At 43.5% G+C, this 27,972-nt stretch overlaps 1 protein-coding gene across 4 annotated transcripts; it reads left to right on the top strand.

Moving 5' to 3' along the window:
* Positions 1 to 3: 3 nt before the first annotated feature.
* On the top strand, positions 4 to 27,680 carry nt5c2a (5'-nucleotidase, cytosolic IIa). Of its 4 annotated transcripts, XM_014153998.2 has the most exons (20): positions 4 to 277; positions 3,317 to 3,435; positions 4,093 to 4,131; positions 11,314 to 11,387; positions 12,849 to 12,966; positions 13,283 to 13,378; positions 13,513 to 13,604; positions 15,630 to 15,687; positions 15,776 to 15,869; positions 16,505 to 16,558; positions 16,683 to 16,766; positions 16,851 to 16,892; positions 17,029 to 17,136; positions 17,257 to 17,323; positions 19,220 to 19,390; positions 19,508 to 19,559; positions 23,574 to 23,634; positions 23,760 to 23,936; positions 24,132 to 24,364; positions 24,652 to 27,680. In XM_014153998.2, the coding sequence occupies exons 2-20, from the start codon at positions 3,338 to 3,340 to the stop codon at positions 24,701 to 24,703; spliced, it is 1,770 nt and encodes a 589-aa protein (XP_014009473.1). In that variant the 5' UTR covers positions 4 to 277; positions 3,317 to 3,337; the 3' UTR covers positions 24,704 to 27,680. The 4 variants fall into 4 exon arrangements, with proteins under 4 accessions (XP_014009473.1, XP_014009475.1, XP_045556726.1 ...); XM_014154000.2 differs by lacking the exon at positions 4,093 to 4,131; XM_045700770.1 differs by lacking the exons at positions 4 to 277; positions 4,093 to 4,131 and adding an exon at positions 5,377 to 5,563.
* The last annotated feature ends 292 nt before the right edge of the window (positions 27,681 to 27,972 follow it).

The raw sequence follows: 27,972 nt of genomic DNA, 5'->3' as shown, positions 1-27,972 counted from the left end.
TTTCCCTATTTTTTGCACGGATTGCTCATATCTTATGCAACCGTGAGATCCTGTCATTGGCATCAAGTCGATCTGTAAACTCTGATCTGAATGGGGAGAGGTCAGATAGACCTTCAATGACGCCTACAAATAAGAATGTTCCAGTAGGCCTATTATTATAACATCTGTATATGGACTGTTCATTCTATGTATTGCATTTCTATCTACATATTCCGCACCAGGCTTCGCGCATGCTCTGTGAATCATTAGCTACCCACTCAATATTGCAACAAGACTGGTGAGTAGCTTGTCTCATCCTGTGATTCTAGCATAAATAGCAGCCTAACAACGTGGTATATAAACGAAGCATACACGACATGCAAATATGAATTGATTATTCTCTCGAGTGTGGACTAAAAGAGCCGGCTGCACTAAGCTGATTTGCTTGGTTTTAGCTTAGCTAGCAGCTGTCGTAGTTGATGGGGGGATAGAAAGTCTTGCTTCGTCCCGCAACGAGCTATTATTGAACAATGGTTCGTTGCTGGACGAAGCAAATAAAGTAATGTTCCGCTAGCTGTCAAAATATCTCTACCTAGCAAACTTTAGCTGACTTGCTATTGTTGCCTGTTAGCTAGCTCTAGAAAGAGTGACTGTTCTCATGTGACAAGGAGTTGTCATGATCGAACAAAAAGATCTGGGACTGAGTCGGACTCAGAACAGGCTAGCTACATGGGTAGCTAGCTAGCCCTAGAAAGCTCCTCCCTGTGTTCCTCTATCCATTAGCTGGCAACTTAGCTAGCTAGCTGTTGCAGATTTAGGCCTATAGTCAATTGCTTGTTTTATCGAGTAGTGTCTGATTGGAGATCATACCTCAGACGCTGTGAGACATGCAAGCTGAGGGCCGGATGTCGAATGGTGCCTGAGTGGATGCTGCGTGAGCTCCACGCCACCAACACAGGTGGTGAAATTCGATTTTGAATTAGAAAAACAAATTGTCCGCCCAATGTGGAAAGTTGTCTAAGGCTTCACACACAAACATATATTAAATACCGGGCTCGAGTTAGTTTTGTTTATTTTAAAGGGCGAGCGAGAAATAACCTGTAATATTTGTCGCCAGTTGGTACAGGTTAGTCTTCGGGAAGCATGACATCTAGCTGGTGCGAAGGACCAGTGCACGGGTGTTGTATTGAGATGCTTCCCGCTCGGCAGCTGTATCACGTTGTTACCGGCGGTAGTTAACATGGCCAAATGTTTCCCTCCCAAGTTTTTTTATTCCAAGTAGGATATCAGCCTTCATGAGAAATAACTTTGGTAAATAATATTGGTAACCACCTGGATGTGACAGGGATGCAGTCTACTCAGTGGGAGAGCATGCATGGCAAGTCGGTGTGGGACAGTGTCCTTCACCCTCGCCTGCCGAGTAACGTTACTACTTTCCCGCAGTTCTGTTAACGTTACAGAGAGGGAAGTAGGTACCTAGCTAGCTAGTGTAGCCAATTAAGCAAGATGACAGCTAAAGTTGTTGTAGTAATTTATTACAGAACATTTACAAGTATGTCATTAAAATTGTATCCAAAAATAATAATTTAGCGAACTCTGCCAACTTCGACCACCACGATTGTGGCTAAAGTGGTAGCCTATGTTGCGCGCTAACGCTTCGAACACACCGCCAGTATATTGCATTTTGGTACACCAGGATTACATTAATTTCCAATGAAACGCTGCGTACTATTTAGCCTATTTTGTGCAAAATAGTAAATAGTACACAGCATCATCTGGATATGTATGCATCAAAAGTTCAACGTTCACCTTCTGCTACCATTTCTGTCAAGCCGTCTACGCATACCAACGCACTGCAACCCGCCTTCTGCAACGCTATGCTGCAAGGCAAACCCAGCGTTTCATTGGAAATAAATGTAATTCTGTTGTACCAAAATGCAATAACGCTGTCGGTGTGTTCGGTCCTGGGCTCCGCTTTTACGTACATTCATCATTAGAACCTTTGTATGAGCATCGTTACATCTCCGAGCTGTTTCCCAAAACCATTGTTACACATGCCTTAAAGGCACACTTACACATCGATCACACCGATAGTGTCATTGCATTTTTTGGTACACCAGAATTACATTAATTTCCAATGAAACACTGTGTTTGCGTTGCAGAGGCAGTTGCAGTGTGGTGCATATGTTGGATTTATCGAACTTATGTGTTGACGGTTTGACAGAAATGGTAGCAGAAGGTGAATGTTGAAGTTTTGTGGCATGCACCACATTTTTTTTCTATTTAACTAGGCAAGTCAGTTAAGAACACATTCTTATTTACAATGACGGCCTACTGGGGAACAGTGGGTTAACTGCCTTGTTCAGGGGCAGAACAACAGATTTTTACCTTGTTGGCTCGGGGATTCGATCTAGCAACCTTTCAGATCTAGCAACTACTAGGCTACCTGCCACCCGGATACATATGCAGATGATGCTGCCTACTATTGTGTGCAATGACACAGTCAGTGTATTCGAAGCATTAGCAAACGTTCTCTCTGCGTGGTGTTTTGGGAAACATGTTATATCTTCGGCCATGGTAGGAAAGATGCATGGTTAAAACTCATAAGCCTAAATTCCATTGCTATCGGGAAACCAGGCCCTGGTCCAGAGCTAGTGACAGATTAAAGCTCTGGTCCAAGGCATTAGTGCAGCTGTGCACATACCATCTGAGACGCATGCGCTTGGAGATTCACTTTCAGTGCGCACCAGGTGTAGCTGCATGCTATGCTTCTCGTTTTATCAGCCGATCATTTGATTTTAACATTGGATGACCCAGATTCCATTATCTTTCCAACTAGGCTACTGTCGTACACCAGTAGTTAGTTCCATAGCTGTTCTCGTACGTTTGTACACTTTGTTGATGAACCTTGTTGAAGGAGCTTGCTGCATGTTCTTGCATTGTTATGTTCAGCTGCCCTTATTTGAGGATGTCTGTGTTTAGACTTGCACAGAGGGATTAACTGCGATTCCACTGTAGTAGAGCCTTATTATTGTTAGAAACTAGTCTACTCCAAGGCTCAGAGTACAAACAAGCCTGCCTCGTGATTTTCGGAAGGCCATGATTTCCCTGAAGATCATGTTTAAAAAAAACAAATCCTCAGTCACAGTCAATAATAAGTATCATTTTTTAAATGATTCAGTTCAGCCTCAAACTCTTGGAATACTTCTCATCTGAGCATGGGAGGAGCTTAATTGAGGTCCCTTCAACCTAGACAAAAGGGCAACCCCATTTTACTGCTGCCGTAGTTCCAGTGACAACATACCGGTCCTTAAAGCCTATTCACTTTGATTCACAGAAATAATTCAAACGGTTCAAGATGACGTCATGGAGCGACCGCTTACAGAACTTTGCAGACCTCCCAGCCAACATGGACGGCTTGGCCATGAAGAAGTATCGGCGTGAGGCCTACCACAGGTACAGAATAAGGATGCATAACGTGTCACAGAAATGTATGCTTTGTGGGAAAGTCTTTCCATTTCATCAGAGCAAGATCCCGTCAGGTTAAGGTCATGGCGATTAGCCTGAGTGCTAGTCTGTTTCTGCTCTCTTGCCAACTCCTTCTCAATCATTGTCACGCCAAACATGACAATGAGTGACAAGGGGTAGGCGTGATAGCACGAACAGATCTGGGACCAGGCTACGTGGATATATTATTGCTTATGTGCAATGTAAGCTAATTTATCTTTTTAGTTTTCAAATGTTATTGAAGGTGTGTGAAACACACGTACTCCCGATTCCGTACAACATTTAAAGTTTAATAAATTGATGTATAACTATGTAGTGTAATAAACATGTAAGAAAGGTCTTTTGGGTGTCTATCGTGTGGCCGGCAACCATTTCCGGGTAAAAAGTCTGGTGGTGTTGTCATGGTGTAGTGTCTTCCTTCCTCATTCTGTGGTTGAAAATCTACATACCCTTTCCACATAACATGACAGGGGCACTGTCAATGCAACAAGTCTAAAAGCAGTGTAAGAACCACCTGATCTATGTGGTGTGCATCACTGGAGCGCAGGCTACGACACATTCACATTCAGTGGTAATGCTATCGCACATGTATTCTCTATTACAAAGCTTTCCAAGGGAACTGGCCCAATACCATCCTGCAATGAGGTACGCCAAACTTTTGTTGAACCTCAATACTGACTGAATGACCCTTTTGTACATGATGTGTATTTATTCTCCATTCAAACTCCATGTATCCCATGTTCATACTGACACTAGCCCTCTGTGTGCTGGGTAGGTCCCTGAGGGTGGGTGGTAGTAGGTGGTCATGAGTTCTTGGTGTGATCTCTCCTCTTCCCCCTCAGTCTGCCCTTCATTCCCCCTCTCTTACTGCATCACCCCTCACCCGCTCCTAACGCCACCTCCCCATCGCCATCAGTCTGAAGTCTTATCCCATAACATCTGAATAGAAACTTCAGGCCAGAATAGTGTTGGAGGAGGGCAATTCCACAATAAAAAGGAATTGCGCTGAGACTACGATTTTTCACTTTAAAACGTATGCCAAACAAAAACCATTGATTTTCGAAGTTTAAAAACCATTAAACTCTATGCACAATGACTACTTTAAACGATTTACACAGTAAATAAAACATTTAAAGATGAAAAGTTTGGTAACAGAATTACGGTAAAATCTCCCTCAGTTGTATTCTGTTACCAAACTTTGTATCTGCACAGTTCTTCCTCTAAATGTGTTTTTGTAAAATGTTCTCAAGAACTTGTTAAAAGTAGTCCTTGTGCATAGAGTTCTATGGTTTGTTAAACTTTGAAAGCAATGGTTTTTGTTCGATATACATTTAAAAATGAAAAATCTGAGTGAGTGAAATTCTGTTACAATGGAATTGCCCAGGAATAGTATGGCTTTGTTGGAGCGAGGGAGTATCTAGAATGTTATTGCCTACTTTGCTTCCTATTAGATATATTCAACTGATCATCTGCATAATTTTCCTTGGTGCATTTTCAAGCGTCTGTTGTTTTAAAATGGTTTTCACATTTTCATTGTGTCTGAAATGTAAACTTCACTACAGGTGTTTCCTGTTGGTCCGTACGATGTAGGCTTCTCATAGTGAAAATACCTAGTGTCCGAATAAATACAAGACGAGCTAAGAGTGCCTCTTAAATGGCATCAAAAAGGCCAGTGAACTTCAATGTGTTGCTTTGTTGCAATATTCACACTAGCCCAGCACTTAAAATGCATGTCCAACACATTGCTCCATTCTAAGTGATGTGGAGGCCGAGATATTGGAGCCGCTGTGTCCTTCGGTTGGTGTGCTACCTTCTGTTCTCTTTTGAATCAAAATTAGCTGTAGTGCTGTGAAATGATTCCTTCTTCCTCTGTTGCTTTTTTTGGAATAGATGTCAGGCAAGAGTTGACTGCACAGACTCTGGAGTGGTTGCCAAGGCCTTTCAGTATGCCCATGGGCACCAGCAGCAGACAAAGCACTTGCCTAATTCACTTTCACTGGAAAAGAGGATTACCTGAGCCCTTCATTGTATCGTGGATTGCTTATGTTATAACGGAATTGACTCAACGTAGCAGTGTGTAAGCACATTTGTGGACCTATAATTCAATACAATGATGCCAGGTTTCAGGGGAAATCTGAGGAAGGCTTTTGAAGTTTGAAGTTCAGATGTGTGTAGCAGACTACGTAACAAATGTAGAAATGGATTTGCATGCCATTGATTTATTTTTGAGTGATACTTGGTTGTTTCTTTCAATCTAGACATTAGGCTAGTCTCCCAACAAACCAAAGTTGTGTTTGAATACTCATACTAACTGTACTATTTGTGTCGTAAATTGAGTATGTAGTATGCTTATTGGTCATTGCCCGGATATAGTATGCCAAAAGTCCCCGGATGTCACACTGAATTCCCCAAAATACGAAGTATACAAGCAGTGGGCACTATTTCCGTGCTTTTAGGGCCCATAATACAATTCTTCAGAAAATGGGCGTGGATTCACAACGTTTTCAGATTTTAAGAAAATGGCGGAAAATATGCTGCCGATGTCCGAGAGCGGATACAAATTCATTGCTTTAATTAATTATGACAAATGTTGAGCAATGTAATAAAGTAATTACTTTTCAAATAAATTACGTTACATGTTATGTTGGCTGACAATTTGTTAGTTACGCTATCCTTTACGAATCACATAGCATGACAGCAGTAGTTAACGGTATGTTAGCTAGTTACCGTCCTAACGTTAGTTGGCTGCTAATATATCAAATTTGACAGGCAGTATGTTAACTATAATCGAACTAACTACCCAACATTTATTGACTTGATTATTAAAATCATTCTTAGCTAAGTGGTATAGTCGGTTTGTTTTCTCAATGGACATTGTTAATTCTGGCTATCTACTCCGATTTCAGAGCACTCGTCTTGAGTGTGCCAGAGCGCAGTTACGAACGCTCAACAGCCGTTGAATATATGGCCAGTGTCAGTAAATGTCAGCAAAAAGAGTGTCATTAAATTGTTGCCATCACCAACACTCTGGATAACATCCAAACAGCGTAACCATCTCTGCTAGGGCGAGTGAGGTGTTCTCTAATTTGTGTCTGGAAATGGCTAGCAAGATAGCTAACTGGCTAACGTTAACTATTTGTGTCTGGAAATAAACTCAGCAAAAAAAGAAACGTCCTCTCACTGTCAACTGCGTTTATTTTCAGCAAACTTAACATGTGTAAATATTTGTATGAACATAACAAGATTCAACAACTGAGACATAAACTGAACAAGATCCACAGACGTGACGAACATAAATGTAATAATGTGTCCCTGAACAAAGGGGGACGGGGACGGTGGGGACTGCGCCAGATTTTCTCGTTCTTGCTGTGAGATGTTACCCCACTCTTCCACCTGCAAGTTCCCGGACATTTCTGGGGGGAATGGCCCTAGCCCTCACCCTCAGATCCAACAGGTTCCAGACGTGCTCAATGGGATTGAGATCCGGGCTCTTCGCTGGCCATGGCAGAACACTGACATTCCTGTCTTGCAGGAAATCACGCACAGAACAAGCAGTATGGCTGGTGGCATTGTCATGCTGGAGGGACATGTCAGGATGAGCCTGCAGGAAGGGTACCACATGAGGGAGGAGGATGTCTTCCCTGTAACGCACAGCGTTGAGATTGCCTGCAATGACAACAAGCTCAGTCCAATGATGCTGTGACACACCGCTCCAGACCATGACGGACCCTCCACCTCCAAATCGCTCCCGCTCCAGAATACAGGCCTCGGTGTAACGCTCATTCCTTCAACGATAAACGCAAATCCGACCATCATCCCTGGTGAGACAAAACCGCGACTCATCAGTGAAGAGCACTTTTTGCCAGTCCTGTCTGGTCCAGCGACAGTGGGTTTGTCCCCATAGGCGACGTTGTTGCCGGTGATGTCTGGTGAGGACCTGCCTTACAACAGGCCTACAAGCCCTCAGCCTATTACGGACAGTCTGAGCACTGATGGAGGGATTGTGCGTTCCTGGTGTAACGCGGGCAGTTGTTGTTGCCATCCTGTACCTGTCCCGCAGGTGTGATGTTCGGATGTACCGATGCTGTGCAGGTGTTGTTACACGTGGTCTGCCACTGCGAGGAGGATCAGCTGTCCGTCCTGTCTCCCTGTAGCGCTGTCTTAGGCGTCTCACAGTACGGACATTGCAATTTATTGCCCTGGCCACATCTGCATGCCTCCTTGCAGCATGCCTAAGGCACGTTCACGCAGATGAGCAGGGACCCTGGGCATCTTTCTTTTGGTGTTTTTCAGAGTCAGTAGAAAGGCCTCTTTAGTGTCCTAAGTTTTCTTAACTGTGACCTTAATTGCCTACCGCCTGTAAGCTGTTAGTGTCTTAATGACCGTTCCACAGGTGCATGTTCATTAATTGTTTATGGTTCATTGAACAAGCATGGGAAACAGTGTTTAAACCCTTTACAATGAAGATCTGTGAAGTTATTTGGATTTTTACAAATTATCTTTGAAAGACAGGTTTCTGAAAAAGGGACGTTTATTTTTTGTTGAGTTCAGCTAGCAAGATAGCTAATGTTAACCAGTTAGCTTGGGTGCTTGACTGCCGTTGTGAGGTCAGAACGCTCGGATCAACCCTACTCCTCGGCCAGAGCATCCAGTGACACGCTCCTAGAGCAAAACGCTCTGAATTTACGAACGGACAATCTGACAATGCTCTGGAGCACACTCTGGCACTCCAGACTGAATTTACGAACACACCCGAAATCGTTCAAATGTCTAGCTAGTCATTTGTTATGCTAACAAGCTAGCAAGAGGTTGCATAGCAACAGCATCAATTTCCATTAGTCCGGGGAATCACTAGTACGCTAAACTGAAAAGATACCATTTGTTTACAGTATACCTAAATGAACTAATAGTATGTAGTATACAGTATTTTAGCATGGGTATTCGAACACAGCTCAAGTCTTTTCAGGAAGTAGGTTACTGCTGACACTGACACAGCAGAGATGCAAGACTATGGGACCTTTTGTACAGTGGTTCTTCCTTTCTTTGTGGATTTCTGCTAATTTCCTTCAAACTTAGCCAAATTATTTTCAAGCAAACACCAATTATTGTTCATGTATAAGCCTACATGTAAACAATGCAAAAAAAAGTAAAAAGTAAAAAATCTTACTACAGTGCCGTGAAAAAGTTTGTCCCCTTTCTGATTTTCTCTATTTTTGCATATTTCTGATACCGAATGTTATCAGTTCTTCAACCAAAACCTATTATTAGATAAAGGGAACCTGAGTGTACAAATAACACAAAAATATGATACTTATTTAATAAACATTATGCAACACCCAATGCCCTGTGGGAAAAATAATTTGCCCCCTTACACCCAATAACTGGTACACCTTGAGCATTTGTGGGTTTTCGAGCATGAACTGCTCGTTTCAGGTGCTGCTGCAACATCTCAATCTGGTTTAGGTCTGGATGACTAGGCCATTCCAAAACTTTTACATGTTTTGCTTTTCAGCCATTCTGACATAGACTGACTTGTGTGTTTTGGAACATTGTCTTGCTGCATGAACCAGCTGCGCTTCAGCTTCAGCTCACAGACAGATGGCCTGACATTCTCCTGTAGAATTCTCTGATACAGAGCACAATTCAAGGTTCCGTCAATAATGGCAAGTCGTCCAGGAGAAATGCATCCCCAAACCATCACACTACCTCTACCGTTCTTGACCGTTGGTAGGATGTTCTTACTGTGGAATGCAGTGTTTGGTTTTTGCCAGACATAGTGGGACCCATGTCATTCAAAAAGTTAACTCAAGTTTGCCAAAAATCCCCTGGAAGCACCTGGATGGTCATAAAGACTCTGGAAGAATGTTATATGGACAGATGAGTCAAAAGTATAACTTTTTGGACGACGTGGGTCCTGTTATGGACAGGGATTTTTCAGCCATTGAAATCCTTGGGCGGGCTGCCTAAAAAAACAACAACTTGTGAACGACTAAAACCAGATAGAAAGTATGTAAAAAATAAATAAATAAAAGATAATGGACCTGTACACAAACCATTAAGAACACCTGCTCTTTCCATGTCCTAGACTGACCAGGTGAATCCAGGTGAAAGCTATTATCCCTTATTGATGTCACTTGTTAAATCCACTTCAATCAGTGTAGATGAAGGGGGGGAGACAGGTTAAAGATTATATCTTTTTTTTAAAGCTTTGAGATAATTGAGACATCGATTGTGAATGTGTGCCATTCAGAGGGTGATTGGGCAAGATAAAAGATTGAACTGCCTTTGAACGGGGTATGGTAGTAGGTGCCAGGTGCACCAGTTTGTGTCAAGAACTGCAACGCTGCTGGGTTTTTCATGCTCAACAGTTTCCCGCGTGTATCTAGAATGGTCCACCACCCAAAGGACATCCAGCCACTGTGGGAAGCATTGGAGTCAATGTGGGCGGCATCGCTGTGGAACACTTTCGACACCTTGTAGAGTCCATGCCCTGACAAATTGAGGCTGTTCTGAGGGCAAAAGAGGGGTGCAACTCAATATTAGGAAGGTGTTCCTAATGTTTGGTATACTCAATGTATATTTTTTAATAATATATTATTTGAGAATTAACAATCACCAAAAATAAAGCTAGGTAGTCAGGGTTGAATGGAAAATTCCCTAAACAATGAATTTAGCAGCATTGATTTTATGTTTGTGCAAAAGAACACAGCATTAGCCATTGCAAAATACATAGAATTGCAGGAAATTAGCTTTAAAATTGCAGCATTTTCTCTCTGCTCCATGGCAAAATGTGTAGTAGAATTGCAGTAGAATCTACACCGCAAAGATGGGTGGCCTCTAAAAGGTTCTCTAAAATCCAGTTGTGTCAACGGGCCGACTGCATCTATTGCCACGCCCCCTACCTAATCCTCTTTTTGATCCAGAGAAAAAACCTTGATGTCTGGCGAAAACCAAATGCTGCATTCCACAGTAAGAACCGCATACCAGCGGTCAAGCATGATAGTGGTAGTGCGATGGTTTGGGGATGCTTTGCTGCCTCAGGACCTGGACGACTTGTCATCCTTGAAGGAACCATGAATTGTGCTCTGTATCAGAGAATTCTACAGGAGAATGTCAGGCCATCTGTCTGTGAGCTGAAGCTGAAGCGCAGCTGTGTCATTCAGTAAGACAATGATCCAAAACACACAAGGAAGTCTACATCAGAATGGCTGAAAAGCAACAAATTTGAAGTTTTGGAATGGCCTAGTCAAAGTCCAGATGTAAACCTGATTTGAGGTGTTGTGGCAGGACCTGAAACAAGCAGTTCATGTTCGAAAACCCAAGAATGTCGCTGAGTTAAAGCAGTTCTGCATGGAAGAGTGGGCCAAAATTCCTCCACAGCGATGTGAGACTGATCAACACCTACAGGAAGTGTTTGGTTGCAGTCATTGCAGCTAAAGGTGGCACAACCAGATATTGAGTGTAAGGGGGCAATTCGTTTTTCACAAGGGGCATTGGGTGTTGCATAACATTGAGTGTAAAAAAATATGCAACAATTGAGAAAATCAGAAAAGGGGCAAATACTTTTTCACAATACTGTATATGAAAAATGGCCTTTTGAGTTGGACTCAATTTTTCTCCAACTTTGTAAAGATCTGCGTAATCCTCACTGTGAATGCATATTTTGTATGGACACATTTAGAGTTGCTACTGCAGTGCTCCACTTCTGTACTGTTGAACTCAGGACCCTGTCCTTTACTATCATCTGTTTTCATGCAAAGTATCCTCTTTTAGGATATGTTCATCATCAGAACCTCAGACTGACTAGATACTCTACTTCCTTTTCAGAGTTTTTGTGAACAGAAGCTTGGCAATGGAGAAGATTAAGTGCTTTGGTTTTGATATGGACTACACTCTGGCAGGTAGGTGTACACTGAGTGTACAAAACATTAGGAACACCTTCCTAATATTGAGTTGCACTCCCTTTTACCGTCAGAACAGCCTCAATTCGCCGGGGCATGGACTCTACAAGGTGTCGAAAGCGTTCCACAGGGATGCTGGCCCATGTTGACTCCAATGCTTCCCACAGTTGTCAAGTTGGCTGGATGTCCTTTGGGTGGTGGACCGTTCTCGATACACACGGGAAACTGTTGAGCGTGAAAAACCCATCAGCGTTACCGTTCTTGACACACTTTATACACATGCAACTGGGACCTACTACCATACCCTGTTCAAAGGCAATTAAATATTTTGTCTTGACCATTCACCATCTAAATGGCACACATACACAATCCATGTCTCAATTGTCTCAAGGCTTAAAAATCCTTATCTAACCTTTCTCCTCCCCTTCATCTACACTGACTGAAGTGGATTTAACAAGTGACATCAATAAGGGATCATAGCTTTCACCTGGTCAGTCTGCGCCATGGAAAGAGCAGGTGTTCCTAATGTTTTGTACACTCAGTGTGTGTGTGTGTGTGTGTGTGTGTGTGTGTGTGTGTGTGTGTGTGTGTGTGTGTGTGTGTGTGTGTGTGTGTGTGTGTCCATGTTTATGTGTACTGACAATGTGTGCATGTTTAGAATGCCATGTGTACAGTCGCCTGCTCAAATCAAACCAAAGTTTATTGGTTGCGTACACAGATTTGCAGATGTAATCGCAGGTGCAGCAAAATGCTTGTGTTGATACAGTAGCTTACTCCCTTGCATGTAGGAGGTCTCGATATAGCCTAGAACCTCTTGTGGGCCAGCTCTGCTTTTTGTGACACGTGTAGCCTGGATGACATTGTTTGTACCTTACACAGATGTCACCCTTTCAACCAGTAACCCCCCCCCACTCCGCTGCCCTCCTTTGGGTCTCTGAAGGATAACTGTAACCCAAGCGGCTCACATCGCCTGTTTATAGAGCCCCGTCACCGTCCCATAAACAAGTGCTGCTAAGGGGTTGTGTTTCCACACAGTGAGTGGGGAGAAACAACTCCTGGGGGAGGGGGGATAGGGCTGTGGGAATAGCGCCAGGAACTAAAGGGTTTTTGACATGCCAACCGCTACAGGTCATCTGCTTCCATAGCCACTATCTGCAGTGCAGTCGAAGCACTCTTAGTGTGTTAGTGGGTCGTGTGTGTCGCGCATGTGCTTACATGTGTTCTGGATGTACACATTATTCACTTAACATACCCATACCAGATTTCTTTCAACAGTCCACAGAGGACATGTATAAATCCCTCCCTATGTTCCAGTGTGTAGGCCCTATCTTGCTTTGTCAGTCTCGCCACATAAATCTGTCTCCCTCTCTATGAACACGGAGAGACCGCATTGTAGCTCTCTCCCAGTGAGTATATCACCCTGTACCACAGTAGCTCTATCCCTCTCCCTGCTTACTGCAGTGTATAAATCACCTGAGTACGAGTCGCTGGGATTTGACCTGACCGTGGAACGTCTCGTCCACATCGGTTACCCACAGGAGCTGCTCAACTTTGTCTACGACCCCGCTTTCCCCACCAGGTCTGTCCGTCTGACATCACACGTTCACATCAGTTAGTTATTAGTAAGGCCAGACTGAATTCTTATGAATATCGTTATAGAGTTGTCTTTGATTTGATCAATTATAATTATTTCTTTGTTTTCTAACAGTACTTGGTTTGAACGGATTTCATTTCACAAATATATGTTTAAAAAAATTATTTAGGATCTTGAGGAAAATACTCCCTTTCGGTCTGGCCCAGGTTAAAAGTTATACATCTCAGTTAGTAAACCTTTTTAGAGATCGATGGCTGTCCCTCCCATCTCACACACATCTCCTACCACCCTCTGGTTCCAGAGGCCTGTTGTTTGACACGATGCACGGGAATCTGCTCAAGGTTGACGCATACGGCAACATCCTGGTCTGTGCCCACGGCTTCAACTTCATGAGGGGGTGAGTTCTGCTGCTCGTAACGATATCACACTCGCACCAAACATTTACCATGTGCTCATGCCAAATACCCTCATATTACACATACAAACACCGTATAGTCATATCATTCTCATTTAATCACTATGTTCCTTTAGGCCTGAGATCAGGGAGATGTACCCCAACAAGTTTATCCAGCGTGGAGACACTGACCGCTTCTACATTCTGAACACACTGTTCAACCTCCCTGGTGAGAGAGCAGTCTTCACCCCATTTTTTGGGGGGCAAGGATCTCTCGCGACCCCACTCCAAATCGAATGGCACAACCTTTAAAATCTGTCAATTTCAAATAACCTTAAATTCGTAACATTTTCTAAATGAAAAGAAACCAATAAATACAATTACTAAAAAACAAATTATCTTAATCAAAAACTTTTATGTGCTCTTATTTTTTTTGTTCTTGCATAAAAAAATAGAAATACAAACGTAAAAACAATTTGGGCGACCCCACTGACCCCGACTTTGAATACTACTGCCTTAGTGACATTCACTGAACTGTGTTCACAGTCTCTCTGATACTGTCCACATTACTGCTCCAGAGTACTGCTCAAATACAGTGAGGGGAAAAAAGTATTTGATCCCCTGCTGATTTTGTACGTTTGCCCACTGACAAAGAAATGATCGGTCTATAATTTTAATGGTAGGTTTATTTGAACAGTGAGCGACAGAATAACAACAAAAGAAATTCAGAAAAACACATGTCAAAAATTATATAAAATGATTTGCATTTTAATGAGGGAAATAAGTATTTGACCCCTCTGCAATACATTACTTAGTACTTGGTGGCAAAACCCTTGTTGGCAATCACAGAGGTCAGATGTTTCTTGTAGTTGGCCACCAGGTTTGCACACATCTCAGGAGGGATTTTGTCCCACTCCTCTTTGCAGATCTTCTCCAAGTCATTAAGGTTTCGAGGCTGACGTTTGGCAACTCGAACCTTCAGTTCCCTCCTCAGATTTTCTATGGGATCAAGGTCTGGAGACTGGCTAGGCCACTCCAGGACCTTAATGTGCTTCTTCTTGAGCCACTCCTTTGTTGCCTTGGCCGTGTGATTTGGGTCATTGTCATGCTGGAATACCCATCCATGACCCATTTTCAATGCCCTGGCTGAGGGTAGGAGGTTCTCACCCAAGATTTGACGGTACATGGCCCCGTCCATCGTCCCTTTGATGCGGTGTAGTTGTCATGTCCCCTTAGCAGAAAAACACCCCCAAAGCATAATGTTTCCTCCTCCATGTTTGACAGTGGGGATGGTGCTCTTGGGGTTATAGGCAGCATTCCTCCTCCTCCAAACACGGCGAGTTGAGTTGATGCCAAAGAGCTCCATTTTGGTCTCATCTGACCACAACACTTTCACCCAAGTATCCTCTGAATCATTCAGATGTTCATTGGAAAACTTCAGACGGGCATGTATATGTGCTTTCTTGAGCAGGGGGACCTTGCGGGCGCTGCAGGATTTCAGTCCTTCACAGCGTAGTGTGTTACCAATTGTTTTCTTGGTGACTATGGTCCCAGCTGCCTTGAGCTCATTGACAAGATCCTCCTGTGTAGTTCTGGGCTGATTCCTCACCGTTCTCATGATCATTGCAACTCCACGAGGTGAGATCTTGCATGGAGCCCCAGGCCGAGGGAGATTGACAATTCTTTTGTGTTTCTTCCATTTGCGAATAATCGCACCAACTGTTGTCACCTTCTCACCAAGCTGCTTGGCGATGGTTTTGTAGCCCATTCCAGCCTTGTGTAGGTCTACAATCTTGTCCCTGACATCTTTGGAGAGCTCTTTGGTCTTGGCCATGGTGTAGAGTTTGGAATCTAATTGATTGATTGCTTCTGTGGACAGGTGTCTTTTATACAGGTAACAAGCTGAGATTAGGAGCACTGCCTTTAAGAGTGTGCTCCTAATCTCAGCTCGTTACCTGTATAAAAGACACCTGGGAGCCAGAAATCTTTCTGATTGAGAGGGGGTCAAATACTTATTTCCCTCATTAAAATGCAAATCAATTTATAAAATTTTTGACATGTGTTTTTCTGGATTTTTTTGTTGTTATTCTATCTCTCACTGTTCAAATAAACCTACCATTAAAATTATAGACTGATCATTTCTTTGTCAGTGGGCAAACGTACAAAATCAGCAGGGGATCAAATACTTTTTTCCCTCACTGTACTCCACTGGTGGTTGTTCCATAAGTTAGTGTGTACCTTGCTCCCTCTTCAGAAACCTACCTCTTTGCTTGTCTGGTTGATTTCTTCACCAACTGTCCCAAATACACAAGGTGAGTATGCTGCTCTCCCTCAAACGGAATCATTTTGAATGATAATCAGACAGCTTGGGATTTCTAATTCAAGTTATTGTGGTCCCAGCTGCGAGACTGGCTTTAAGAATGGAGACCTCTTCATGTCCTACAAGAGCATGTTCCAGGATGTCCGTGATGCTGTGGACTGGGTCCACTTGAAGGTACAACAACCTCCCTCACTTCCTCTTCTAAATCCATTCAAGTATTTTTCACTGAATATGGTTATATGCACACAGTAATACGATTATTGTGAATAGTCAGAGTAATATAATAGTTTGATTAAAACGTTTACATGCTTTGCAAGAACGATTTCCCTAATAATCCTGTTTCCATGGACGCTAATGGGACTTTGAGAAATGCAGATCGGCACTCAAAGTAAACGTTGTAAAGCAGCGACCATGTTATTTTTGGGAAGCTTATTTGATTCTGAGTTCGGACATATAAAGTTTATGTGAAAACTATTTCTCAGATGTATACTTCACTCGCGCTTAAAGGGAGGCTTGCACTGCTGGTGCTGCCACATGCACAGATCAAATACACTGCCGGACCTCCGATTAAGCGGTTTACGTGTGCTAATAATTGGAAAGATTGCTCAGAAAACCAGGTGTTTTAATGGGCGTATGCTTACTTCGATTAAGATAAGCAAAGTAAGGTGTGTACATGACAATTGCCATACTCGGCCTACTGCCATAATCTGTTTTTCATATCGGGTTATTCGTGTGCATGTAAACATACAATGAGTATCTGTTATTCCTTCTACTCCCTGTCTAAATGTTTTGTCGCCTGTTTTCATCAGGGATCTTTGAAAGAAAAAACGGTTGAAAACCTGGAAAAGTACGTGGTCAAGGATGTAAGTGAACTTCACATTCATTTAATTGCATATGACACATTTTCAGTGACCTTGTCTTTTTTAACACCTGTAAACGTATCACTTAAAATGTCATTTGCTTTATTTATTTTTTTCTTCATTAAAGGGGAAGCTCCCTCTACTCCTGAGTCGGATGAATGAAGTGGCCAAGGTGTTCCTGGCCACCAACAGTGACTACAAATACACAGAGGTGAGGCCTACCGACTGCGCTGTACATAACCCCATACACAATCAATGAACAACACGTATAACGTCTCTCTGTTTATCATTTCAGAAAATAATGACATACCTGTTTGACTTCCCACATGGTCCAAAGGTAAGAGACTGAATTGTCTTGTTTAGATTCTTGTTGCTTCCTTTCAGACCAAAGAACTCTAAGAGAAGAGGGGTTTAGGGGAGGCGGCAAGTTGCTGAAATGGAATAGAGGTTCAATGTGTATGTTTGTGCTGCAGGTGGGAATGCCCCATCGGCCCTGGCAGTCCTACTTTGACCTGATCTTAGTAGATGCCCGCAAGCCCGTGTTCTTCGGAGAGGGGACAGTGCTACGGCAGGTCGACACAGTGAGTGTGTGTTTGGGCTCAAGAATGCGTTAAACTGTCTAGCCTGTGTGTGTGTGCACGTTTTTGCGTGTTCATGTTGGCATTGCCACGATGACCTTACCAGAGTGCTTGCTGTTGCAGACCACAGGCCGGCTGAAGATTGGCACATACACAGGACCGCTGCAGCACGGCATCGTGTACTCTGGAGGTAGCGTACTCCTGACATATCTATTATACAGTGCATTCTGAAAGTATTCAGACCCCTTGGCTTTTTCCACATTTTGTTACGTTGCAGCCTTATTTTAAAATTGATGAAATAGTTTTTTCCCCTCATCACTCTACACACAATACCCCATAATGGCAGACATTTTTGCAAATTTATTAGAAATAAAACACATTTACATAAATATTGAGACCGTTTACTCAGTACTTTGTTGAAGCACCTTTGGCAGCGATTACAGACTCGATTCTTCTTGGGTATGAGGCTACAAGCTTGACACACCTGTATTTGGGGAGTTTCTCACATTCTTCTTTGCAGATCCTCTCAAGCTCTGTCAGGTTGGATGGGGAGCGTCGCTGCACAGCTATTTTCAGGTCTCTCCAGAGATGTTCGATCGGTTTCAAGTCTGTGCTCTGGCTGGACCACTCAAGGACATTGAGAGATGTCTCGAAGCCGCTCCTGTGTTGTCTTGGCTGTGTGCTTAGGGTTGTTGTCCAGTAGGAAGGTGAACCGTCTCCCCGGGTCCTGAGCACTCTGGAGAAGGTTTTCATCAAGGATCTCTCTGTACTTTGCTCCGTTAATCTTTCCCTCGATCCCGACTAGTCTCCCAGTCCATGCCGCTGAAAAACATCACCACAGCATGATGCTTCACCGTAAGGATGTTGCCAGGTTTTCTCCAGACATGACGCTTGGCATTCAGGACAAAGAGTTCAATCTTGGTTTCATCAGACCAGAGAATCTTGTTTCTAATGGTCTGAGAGTTCTTTCGGTGCCTTTTGGGTAAACTCCAAGCCGGCTGCATTTACCTTTTACTGAGGAGTAGCTTCCGTCTGGCCACTCTACCATAAAGGCCCTTTTGGTGAAGTGCTGCAGAGATGGTTGTCCTTCTGGAAGGTTCTCCCATCTCCACAGAGGCACTCCGGAGTTCTGTCAGTGACCATTGGGTTCTTGGTCACCTACCTGACCAAGACCCTTCTCCCCCGATTGCTCAGTTTGGCCGGGCGGGCAGCTCTAGGAAGAGTCTTGGTGGTTCCAAACTTCTTCCATTTAAGAATGATGGAGGCCACTGTGTTCTTGGGAACATCTAATGCTGCAGACATTTTTTGGTACTCTTCCCCAGATCTGTTTCTCGACACAATCCTGTCTTGGAGCTCTAGGACAATTCCTTCGACCTCATGGCTTGGTTTTTGCTCTGACATGCACTGTCAACTGTGGGACCTTATATAGACAGGTGTGTGCCTTTCCAAATCATGCCCAATTGAATTTACCACAGGTGGACTCAAATCAAGTTGTAGTAACATCTCAAGGATGATCAATGGAAACAGGATGAAAATGAGCTCAATTTCTAGTCTCATAGCAAAGGGTCTGAATACTTATGTAAATAAGATATTTCTGTTTTTTAAAAACCTGTTTTCACTTTGTCATTATGGGTTATTGTGTGTAGTTTGAGGATACTTTTTTTATTTAATCCATTTTAGAATAAGGCTGTAACGGTTGAAATTGTGGGAAAAGTCAAGGGGTCTGAATACTTTCCGAATGCACTGTATATACAAATATCGTTCATAAATTAGGAATTTATTGTTGACACAAACATGTAAGTAGAGCTTCCATACTGTCTCATTTCCCACAGTGTACGTGTCTGTTTGTAGCCTGTAAGGATACACCCTTTAGGGGCCAGGGGAATTTACAAGGAGCCAAACATCAACAGCCCTGTTCGAATCATTTGGAAATGCATTCTAATCACTGATATGACATGACCAACCCTTTTCACCTATCACTATCGTGTGGTAGTTGAACCTCTAGTGATTACTCAGAGGAAGGAAACGGTCCAATGCAAAAGTATTCCAACAAGGCCTTAGTTTTCAGTTTTCTCTCTCCTCACAGGTTCCTCTGACATAGTGTGTGACCTGCTGGGGGCCAAAGGGAAGGACATTGTATACATTGGAGACCACATCTTTGGGGACATCCTCAAGTCCAAAAAACGCCAGGGATGGAGGACCTTCTTGGTGATCCCTGAACTGGCTCAGGAGCTGCACGTGTGGACTGACAAGAGCTGTGAGCTTAACACACCCATGTCATAGTTACTGATGCTTGACAACAGTATTTGGGTATATTTGTGCGTCTTTGTGCACTGTTGTGCATCTCTTTCAACTGTGTGTGTCTGTGTTCCAGCTCTGTTTGAGGAGCTCCAGTCTCTGGACATCTTCCTGGCAGAGCTCTATAAGTGAGTGTCTCTGCCTCGTCTACACAGCAAACTGAACCACATCCTGCCAAAACGTAGGCTCAAGGTTGACACTAAATTAGTCATTGTTTTATCGACCAAATGTCAAAATCAAATCAAATTTTATTTGTCACATGCTTCGTAAACAACAGGTGTGGACTAACAGTGAAGTGCTTACTTACAGGCCCTTCCCAACAATGCAGAGAGAAAGAAAATAGAGAAATAACGGAAAGTAAAACACGTAATAATAGATACACAATGAGTAACGATAACTTGGCTATATACAAGGGCTACCCGAGTCGATGTGCAGTGAGTGGTATGAGGTAATTGAGGTAGATATCTACATATAACTACAAATAAAAGTGACAGATAGTAAACAGTAACAGCCGCGTATGAGATGAGTCAAAAAAGTTAGTGCAATTAGGGTCATTGCAGATAGTCTGGGTAGCTGTTTGGTTGGCTTGTGGGTATAAGCTGTTCAGGGTCCTGTTGGTTCCAGACTTGGTGCATTGGTACTATGACTTGGGTGGCTGGAGTCTGATAATTTTTAGGGCCTTCCTCTGACACCGCCTGGTATAGAGGTCCTGGACAGCAGGGAGCTCGGCTCCAGTGATGTACTGGGCCTTACGCACTACCTTCTGTAGTGCCTTGCGGTCGGATGCCAAGCAGTTGCCATACCAAGCGGTGATGCAGCCAGTCAAGATGCTCTCAATGGTGCAGTTGTAGAACTTTCTTAGGGTCTGAGGGCCCATGACAAATCCTTTCAGCCTCCTGAGGGCGAAGAGGCGTTGTCGTGCCATCTTCACGACTGTGTTGGTGTGTTCAGACCATGATAGATCCTTATGGATGTAGACACTGAGACACTCCACTACAGCCCCCTCAATTTGAATGGGGGCGTGCTCAGCTCTCCTTTTCCTGTAGTTCACGTTCAGCTCCCTTTGTCTTGCTGACGTTGAGGGAGAGGTTGTCATAGCACCACACTGCCAGGACTCTGACCTCCTTCCTATAGGCCGTCTCATTGTCGGTGATCAGCCCTACCACTGTTGTGTCATCTGCAAACTTAATGATGGTGTTGGAGTTGTGCGCGGCCACGCAGTCGTGGGTGAACAGGGAGTACAGGAGGGGACTAAGAACACACCCCTGAGGGGCCCATGTGTTGAGGGTCAGTGTGGCTAATGTGTTGTTGTCTACCCTCCCCACTTGGGGGGCGGCCCATCAGGAAGTCCAGGAACCAGTTGCAGAGGGAGGTGTTCAGTCCCAGGAATCCTTAGCTTAGTTATGCGCTTGGAGGGCACTATGGTGTTGAACACTGAGCTGTAGTCAATTAACAGCATTCTCATGTAGGTGTTCTTTTTGTACAAGTTGGAAAGGGCATTGTGGAGTGCAATTGAGATTGTGTCATCTGTATATCAATTGGGGCGGTCATAGTGTTGATGTGAGCCATGACCAGCATTTCATGACTACAGATGTGAGTGCTACGGGGCGATAGTCATTTAAACAGGTTACCTTGACGTTCTTGGGCACAGAGGCTATGGTGGTCTGCTTGAAACATGTAGGTATTACAGACTGCGTCAGGGAGAGGTCAGCGCATGCTCTGAGTACGCGTCCTGGTAATCCGTCTGGCCCTGCGGCCTTGTGAATGTTAACCTGTTTAACCCCAAAGGTCGATGTGCGCGCCTCTGCGGAAAACTACTTAGCATAATACAAAAATCCCTATAAAAATATGTCAGTTTAAACTAGAGATTTCTGTTTGTTTGTTTTTTTTGCATTGGATGCGTCTCAATTCACTGCAACCGGCTATGTAACACTTTCAGTCACTAAAAGGTGACAGAAATAGAGCGGTGTATGTCAGATCGTCTGTAGCGTCCGGAAAGCTAATATGACCTCTCTATGGAAAGATGAGAATCTGGATGGAGACTGTTTAACGTAACAAAATGAGGAAAAGGACAAACTTCCTTTAGATTTTTTGGGGGTTACTTTTGGGTTTACTCTGTTATTCAATATGTTTGTATGGGCTAATAGCAGTAAGGCCAAATACATTTTTTTATTTATTTTTGATACTTCAAGGGGTCTTAAAATTCTAATTCAAATAGCCAAATAATGCTTACGGGTTAAAGGTCTTACTCGCATTGGCTAAAGAGAGCTGATTACACAGTCGTCCGGAACAGCTTGAGCTTTCATGATTGGTTCAGTGTTGCTTGCCTCGAAGCGAGTATAGAAGGCATTTTGCTCGCCTGGTAGGCTCGCTTCAATAGGCAGCTTGCGGCTGGTTTCCCTTTATAATCCGTGATAGTTTACAAGACCTGCCACATCCGATGAGTGTCAGAGCCGGTGTAAGGGATTTGATCTTAGTCCTGTATTGATGCTTTGCGTGTTTGATGGTTCGTCTGAGGGCGTAGCGGGATTTCTTATCAGCGTCCGGGGCCTTGAAAGAGGCAGCTCTAGCCTTTAGCTCAGTGCTGATGTTGCCTGTGACCTATGGCTTCTGGTTGGGATATGTACGTACGGTCACTGTGGGGATGTCGTCGTCGATGCACTTATTAATGAAGCCGGTGACTGATGTGTTAAACTCCTCAATGCCATCGGATCAGTCCTAGAACATTTTCCAGTTTGTGTTAGTGAAACAGTTCTGTAGCTTAGCATCCGCTTCATTTGACCACTTCTGTATTGATCTCCTGTTTTGAGTTTTTGCTTGTAAGCGGGTATCAGGAGGATAGAGTTATGGTCTGATTTGCCAAATGGAGGGCGAGGGAGAACTTTGTATGTGTCTCTGTGTGTGGAGTAAAGTTCTTTCGCCTCTAGATGCACATGCTGGTAGAAATTAGGTATGACGGATTTCAGTTTTCCTGCTTTAACATCACCTTCCACTAGGAGTGCTGCCTCTGGATGAGCATTTTCTTGTTTGCTTATGGCCCTATACAGCTCATTGAGTGCGGTCTTAGTGTCAGCATCAGTTTGTGGTGATAAATAGACAGCTCCGAAAAATATAGATAAACTATTTTGGTAAGTAGTATGGTCTACAATTTATCATGAAGTATTCTAACTCAGGCGAGCAGAACCACAAGCCTTCCTTAATATTAGAGAGCTTATAACAAAGATACAGTTCTTCAGGTCCTGTTGATGGGATAGTTAAAAAAAAAAATGTTGTTGTTGTTCTTTTACCCCTTTTTTCTCCCCAATTTCGTGGTATCCAATCTTGTCTCATCGCTGCAATTCCCGTACGAATTCGGGAGAGACGAAGGTTGAGAGCCATGCGTCCTCCGAAACACGAACCAACCAAGCCACACTGCTTCTTGACACAATGCCCACTTAACTCGGAAGCCAGCCCCACCAATATGTCGGAGGAAACACCGTATACCTGGCGACCGTGTTAGTGTGCTCCCGCCACAGGAGTCGCTAGAGCGCGATGGGACAAGGACATCACTGCCGGCCAAACCCTCCCCTAACACGGATGACGCTGAGACAATTGTGCACCGCCCCATGGGTCTCCCGGTCGCGGCCGGCTGCGACAGAGCCTGGACTCAAACCAGGATCTCTAGCGGCACAGCTAGCAACTGCAATGCAGTGCCTTAGACCACTGCGCCAGTCGGGAGGCCGATAGGATCGTTTTGAACGGAGCTCATCCAGGTTTTTCTCCAGTGATTTTATTTACTAGCCGCCGTAGCTTCATCAGGGTGCCCGCACATCGGCCTCTATATCGCAGTCTCTTTCTTTTCCCGGGTGTCTGGGCCTGGTCAGGGGGTGAGCAGTATGTCCTGTGCAGATGAATCAAGGTTAGTGACGTCCAGAAGCTTGTTTCCTATGACCGGAAAAATGGCGGAAACATTATGTCCAAAAAAAGTTACAAGAATCGCAACAAAACACACAAAATAGAAGACTTGGTCAGGAACCCGTAAATCAGCCGCTATACATTCCGGCGCCATTCCTATTCTACTATAGAATGGTGAGACAAGTACAAATGAATATAGCTTGACTCCACCAAAGCCCAATCCAATAGAACTGTCTCTCTGTCCACAGAAATCTTGACAGCAGCAGCAACGAGAGACCTGATATCAGTTCCCTCCAGCGCAGGATCAAGGTACACACAACCTGGCACCACGCACATATGCATACAACACATACCCAAACGTACACATAGCATACAGTCCACACAACCTCTAAATCTTCTCACTTTCTTTCTTCTCTTACCCTTGTCCTCCACAGAAAGTGACCCATGACATGGACATGTGCTATGGGATGATGGGCAGTCTGTTCCGCAGTGGCTCCAGACAGACTCTGTTTGCGTCACAGGTGATGCGCTATGCTGACCTGTACGCTGCCTCCTTCATCAACCTCCTCTACTACCCATTCAGCTACCTGTTCAGAGCAGCACACGTACTGGTGAGTTCAGCTAATGTTGTCTCACAGGACATCCGGATGTAAATTCCCTCGTTAGATACAAAAGTTAGGACAAAACGGAGGAACGTTGTTTGTCTGTATGAAGACAATACATTGAGAGCAGCACTACTATGGGTTGCTTTTTGTTCTCTGTGTGGATCTGTATAACACTTCCTCCCTCGTGCCCTTCTCTCCCAGATGCCCCATGAGTCGACGGTTGAGCACGCCCACGTGGACATCAACGATACCGAGTCGCCCCTGGCAACGCGTAACCGCCACTCCGTGGACCTGTTGGAGTTAGACTGTAAGAGGCACCAGCTGACCCGCTCCATAAGTGAGATCCAGCCCCCAAACCTGTTCCCACAGACCCCCCAAGAGATCACCCACTGCCACGACGAGGATGATGACGAGGAAGAGGAAGAGGAGGAAGAGTAAGCAGGGACAGGAGGCTCGCCAAAGGGTAGACTTTTGCTTTAGGGACAGATCTAGAATCAGTTTAGTGTCTAGTGGCAAATTCCTACTACTCCAGGAGGTGTATAGCGCGTAGTGTTGTGTAGCCAGCTAGGTAACTGAATATCCCCAGCAAAGGGATTGGAGAGGCTCAGTAAGTGTCAGGATTAGGGTAAGGGTTACACAGATTTTAGTTGTACCGTTTGTATATATTTATCAGCACAGGCTATGTAAATGTTGTTTGTTTTGTTCTTTTTGCTTGGTGAAGTTTCCAGAGAAGTTTCCAGATGGAGCTCTTCGGACCACACCTAAGAGACTGATGGTGACTTGGGCCCCCTAGCATGCCTGCACTGACCTGGCATCATTATGCAGTCAGTATCACATACATGAGCCGTGCACGTATAGCCTTGAAAACCCCACCCCAGGCAACACAGTGACTAGGGTCTGGTTTCAAAGGTGGACTCTTTTGGCATAGAGCAGGGATGGGCCACTTTGATCGGTGTGGGGGCCACATGAGGCGCAGTTGCTCACAGGTCTGCATACCCACATGTGCATAGCCCTTTTCCCACCACATTGCGAGCAAAACATTTTTGTAGCCCCCCTCTTGACACCAAAGAGTTCATTTTGTGCAATTCTACACATTTTGTCATGGGGTGTAGAGAAAATGTTGCAGTTTTAAAGCAAGTTTGCTGCAATTCTACACATTTTGCGGGGGGGGTAAATTGATCCAAAGGCCTTCAAAAGGGAACGGCCCGCCAATTGCCAATCCCTGGTATAGAGGAGCTACATCACTGCCTATGTCGATAAGGGAGGAAAAAATCTGCCGCTTTCCCAACAAATCACGCAGCAGACATGCCAGAATTTCACGATTCAAAACCAAGGTTTGCAGGCAAAAACTTTGCAGTGCTTTTAGTTAAGGATGCAAACGGGCCACGTGAAATTCACTCATTTAAAAAGAACCTCTATGATCTTCATCTTGCTAGCTACTATTTTGTATTTTATTCAAGTTGATAAAGTTGTGACGTAGGCAATGATGTAGTTCCTCTATGCCAAAAGAGTCCATAATTGAAAGCAGACCCTAGCCTGGGGTCGGATTTTCCAGTCTAATGCACATACGCTGCCCTGCTACTGTCCCTTAGCTGTGAGTGGTGTGCCTTTTTAGTTTGTTTTACTGAATGAAACTGTTCCCTTGGTTAAAGATGCACTATGCAGAAATCGCTCTGCCATTTCCTGGTTGCTCAAATTCTAATAGTTTGCCTAATGTCAGTATATGTGACGAAACAAGCAAGTTTAGTGTATAGAATCATTGTACCATGTAAACCGGAGTGAAATATATTTTCCATAACCAAGAATAGTATATTCAGCTGTTTGAAGCTGGTATACAAAACACAAAAGCAAAATGTCAGCACATAGAACAGATCTACCGCTTTTTAGGCTTGCTTTCGATGAGAATGACAGATCTATAATTCACATTTCTATGTGAATTTGGTTGAGGTCGCCCAGAAATTACATATTGCAGCTTTAATGTTTGAACCACCTAAGGAACAATATTATAATTTATATCGGGTCCTATTTGCACCAGACTTTGTGGTTATAGAAATGCTTTTCTCTAAACTGTTATAGAATCGTATTTTTATGGAAACGGAGAGCATGTGATGGCTGCATGTGATGGCTGCTGTGGAACAGTAGAAAAGTTTTTGTGATCATACGCACATCCTTAAAAAAACATAGGTGCTGGGCTAATAAAGAATACTTGTGAAGAACAGGAAGGCCTGCACACTGTTTACGCTCCCAAAAAAGCGCTGAATTGGGAGCATAAACTGTGTGCGGGCCTTCCTGTACTTTGCTGTGGTACAGTACACATCTGTCTGAGGAATGTGACAAATAAAAGTGTCACGTTACGTGACGTTACACAGCAACTGCAGATCCAGAGCAGCCTGCAGAAGTCACAGTTCTCCTTTCGGCATCTGGTTACCTGCTCTAGTTACCAGATTCCTCTTACTCATTTACCATCCCCCACTGAATGATAGACTACATTTCCCAGAATTCAGTTGTATTCCATAGCTCAGCCAATCAGAGTCCCTGTCTCTACTAAGTTCCCTACACATTATAAAGATTATGGCAATAATATACCCTGTATTATCATTTTAATTCAGACCATTTCTGTATCATGAAATACTGTGTATATCAGCCCTATGAAACTGTTATTGCCTTAGTCTGGTCTGGATTTGTGAGACAATGTATATACAAGATAAGTATATTTTTGTGTGTCTTTTGAAAAATGTTTGAAAGGGAAGACAGTCTTGGTAAAAGCTGCTTGTGTTATTTACTGTAAAAGTGTTCTGAAGGGCTTTGATGTTGTAGGCCTCTTCTATGCGCATTTCAAATGGCTGTAGTTCAATGACATTGCCTCAGTTCACAGCATGCTCCCGGAGTATCTATATCCAGAGACAATATCATGCCTAAAACTCATCAAATTGCAGGCATTTTGTTGAAAGCCTGAAAAACATGGTATTGAAATGCATCTGCGATTCCGCAGAAAACAGGCTTAACAACTGTAAGTATTCAGCTGCATGAATATCTTTTTATAAGATGTGAAATTCTGCACTGCAAGCGTCATTTTCTTATTTCTGCAATAGTATAGTCTAACCGAGTGTCTCTGGGCGTACGGTTATGTATGAGTGTTTATGGTTTATTATGGTGCGTAGCAGGACCCATAAACTGGTCCAAGTTGCCCTCACATTGTTTATTTCTAACCCTCCCCCCTAATGTGGGTCAAAGGTCTTACTATGCCCATAAGCTATGTGCTTATATGATTGGCTGTTTGTTTGTTTTAATAACTGTTACTGTACAGTCTTGTCCTACTGTATGGAACTGGACTGACTCCGTCTACTGGAAGTTTGAAAACTACCATTAACTCAAATGTTTAAATTCAGAAGTCCCTTTACCTTGTGGCGGATTTACCTACTGTATAAAAGCAACGCTAACTCTGCCAATGAATGTCATGCTGTTCTTTTTTTAAATATGTTTTCCTACTTTTTAAGATTTATCATTTTTGTGCATGATCTGAATCTGTCAAGTTTGGAGCTGCTTTTTGAATTCATTGTGGAATGTGAAACTACTTCCAAATGTAAACCGTGCCAATGGATTTAAAGCAATTTATGAAAATGTATTTTCTTGAAAACATTTTGTGCATGTTCTGCAGTTGCTGTTTAAGTGTGGAATTTGTCTCTGAGAATGTTACTTGGGGGAATATCCATTTTGATGTTAAATAAAATGTAATGCGCAGTCGCAATAGATTGGAATTACTGTGTTATGTCAAACCTTTTACTCCATTGAGTAGCTTACAGTATCGTATCAACAGGGGGACACAAACATCTGAGAAAGAGCAGGGATAGTCTGTGGACTATTCAGGTGCTGAGGTGACAGCAATTTCTAGGCTTATTGATTGCAATTGAGGTATATGACATAGAAATAAGCAGGTCATTATACATTTATTTGTGCTTTGCTTTAAATTTCTCATGTCTAGTTTAATCAAAGATAGTGTCTGCACATTTGCTTCAGCAAACCTTTATATAAGAGGTAGGTG

Source organism: Salmo salar, chromosome ssa18, assembly GCF_905237065.1.
Source record: "Salmo salar chromosome ssa18, Ssal_v3.1, whole genome shotgun sequence".
Lineage (NCBI taxonomy): Eukaryota > Metazoa > Chordata > Actinopteri > Salmoniformes > Salmonidae > Salmo > Salmo salar.
Note: the sequence above shows the minus strand (reverse complement) of the source record. Positions and strands in the feature narration are given on the sequence as shown.